Source organism: Austrofundulus limnaeus, unplaced genomic scaffold (genome assembly GCF_001266775.1).
Source record: "Austrofundulus limnaeus strain Quisiro unplaced genomic scaffold, Austrofundulus_limnaeus-1.0 Scaffold597, whole genome shotgun sequence".
Lineage (NCBI taxonomy): Eukaryota > Metazoa > Chordata > Actinopteri > Cyprinodontiformes > Rivulidae > Austrofundulus > Austrofundulus limnaeus.
This window is the reverse complement of record NW_013952999.1, coordinates 175,871-177,613: the sequence shown is the minus strand read 5'-3', so window position 1 is coordinate 177,613 and position 1,743 is coordinate 175,871. Positions and strand designations below refer to the sequence as shown.

General features: G+C 39.7%; 1 protein-coding gene across 1 annotated transcript in view; it reads left to right on the top strand.

The window, feature by feature from the left end:
- The first annotated feature begins 717 nt into the window (after window positions 1–717).
- si:ch211-196h16.12 (regulator of G-protein signaling 5) overlaps window positions 718–1,743 on the top strand; it is a 4,520-nt gene continuing 3,494 nt past the window's right edge. The window contains exons 1-3 of the mRNA XM_014026863.1: window positions 718–942; window positions 1,026–1,082; window positions 1,153–1,205. Coding sequence (XP_013882317.1) covers window positions 899–942; window positions 1,026–1,082; window positions 1,153–1,205 — 154 coding nt within the window. The 5' untranslated portion in view covers window positions 718–898. The remainder of the gene's footprint in view (window positions 943–1,025; window positions 1,083–1,152; window positions 1,206–1,743) is intronic.

Genomic DNA, 1,743 nt, shown 5'->3' with positions numbered 1-1,743 from the left:
GAGCACATCGTCCGTTGAGGCTTTGTCCTTGATGTATTTATGGATCTTGGATGTTTCATCCTGGACAGCGGGCCAAATGTGGCCTGTGGGTGACTCCGATTTGGCCCAAGGACACTAAGTGACAACATTCTGCACACAGTAAATATTGTGTCAACTGGGTTATTTTAGTGCTTTAGAATTAGCTTTTGCTCATTTTTTCAGTGTGTTAGTGCTTTAGAATTAGGGGACCTAAATATTTGAGTTAGTGCTTTAGGGTTAGTGCAACTAATCTTTAGATTAGTGCTGCCCAACACTGGATACATGTTTTTTTTAAGGTTTGAAACTTATTCTTTTGTTGACTTTTTTGTGTTTTTAAGGAAAAACCTTCATCGGGAACAGTTACTGGACAGAAAACGAGTGAAAAAAGTCCAAAAATAAAACTCACTGAACCTTGGATCACTATGGATCCAAACACACATAAAAAAAGTCTGGCTTTTTAATAGAACTGTTTATCTAACCTGCTGACTGCAGTTCTATAATTAAAGCCTATCATCAGGTTCTGTTTCTGCTTTCCTGTTCAGAGGGATGGTGCCTCTCCACCTGCTCCTCCATCATCACCTCTTTGTCCTGGGATGAAGACTTTCAGGACTGTCAGTGTACCCTGACCGAGCTCAAACACCACCTTCTTTCTCTGGTTTTCCTTTCATTCACTACTGACAGGCCACATGTGGGAACACGTACACAACGTCCAGCAAGACACTTCTCAGCTCCCAGAGTTACACCTGCTGCAGATTGACAGGTTTGATAACACAGATGCATATAAGAGGCAACACATTTTCACTTTGGAGGCGGACTGACTGAGACTACGTTTCTCCTAAAGTGAAATTCAGTTAGTTAAGATCTGCTTTAAGTTTACAAAATGTGCAAAGGTCTTTCCTCCCTGCCGTCCTCATGTTTAGAAAAGTAAGTAAATCCTGTTTTATGTGAAAAGTATTTCCTCTTTCGTTTAAAATGCTCAATACGCATGTGATTTCATCGTGTTTCAGGGCGAAGGGGATGCGAGTGAAGCTGAGCCACCTGGCTGAGCTCCATCACAAACAAAGGTAACCAAGTGAGTTTTTCCATAAATCAGAGGAAACAAACTGCATGTTGACCGTTTCTGGTTCTTCCCAGGGTGCAAGACGGGAAAATCCTTCAGGACCTGGAAACTCTTCTAAACAACAAAAGTAAAAAAATATATACATAATTCCTTCTTGAAACATTTTAGACATCTGTTATTTTACAGCACAGTTTTGGAGACTATGAGAGAAAAAGAGCTTTAATATTAAAAAGATTCAACTTTCACTGCTTGAGTGAAGCTTTTTCCAACAACAACAGAGCTTTTCTTACATTCTTACCTGTTTGGGTTTTGGTGAACGTTCTCAGTTATCCAGAACATTGTGTTTTAATAGGTTTAAACAAACACAACTTTCGTTTTTTATTTTTTACCAAAGACATTTTGCTTTTTGTTCAAGGAGCTTCTTAATATCATGTTTTTAAATCCTTCTCTTTTACATGTAAATCATTCAGTCGGGGTCTATAAAGTGGAACTGCAATGCCTTGGTCTGATTTCCTCCTTATTGTAACTCCACAAGCCCCTCTTTCACCTCTTTTCTGAGACTGTCTTAGATCAACTCGTTTTGAGGCTGTCTCTTTAAATCCAAAGGAGCCACTTCACACCTTGGTCTCCTGCAGCTACCAGAGTGGTCCATTCCAGTTTGATAG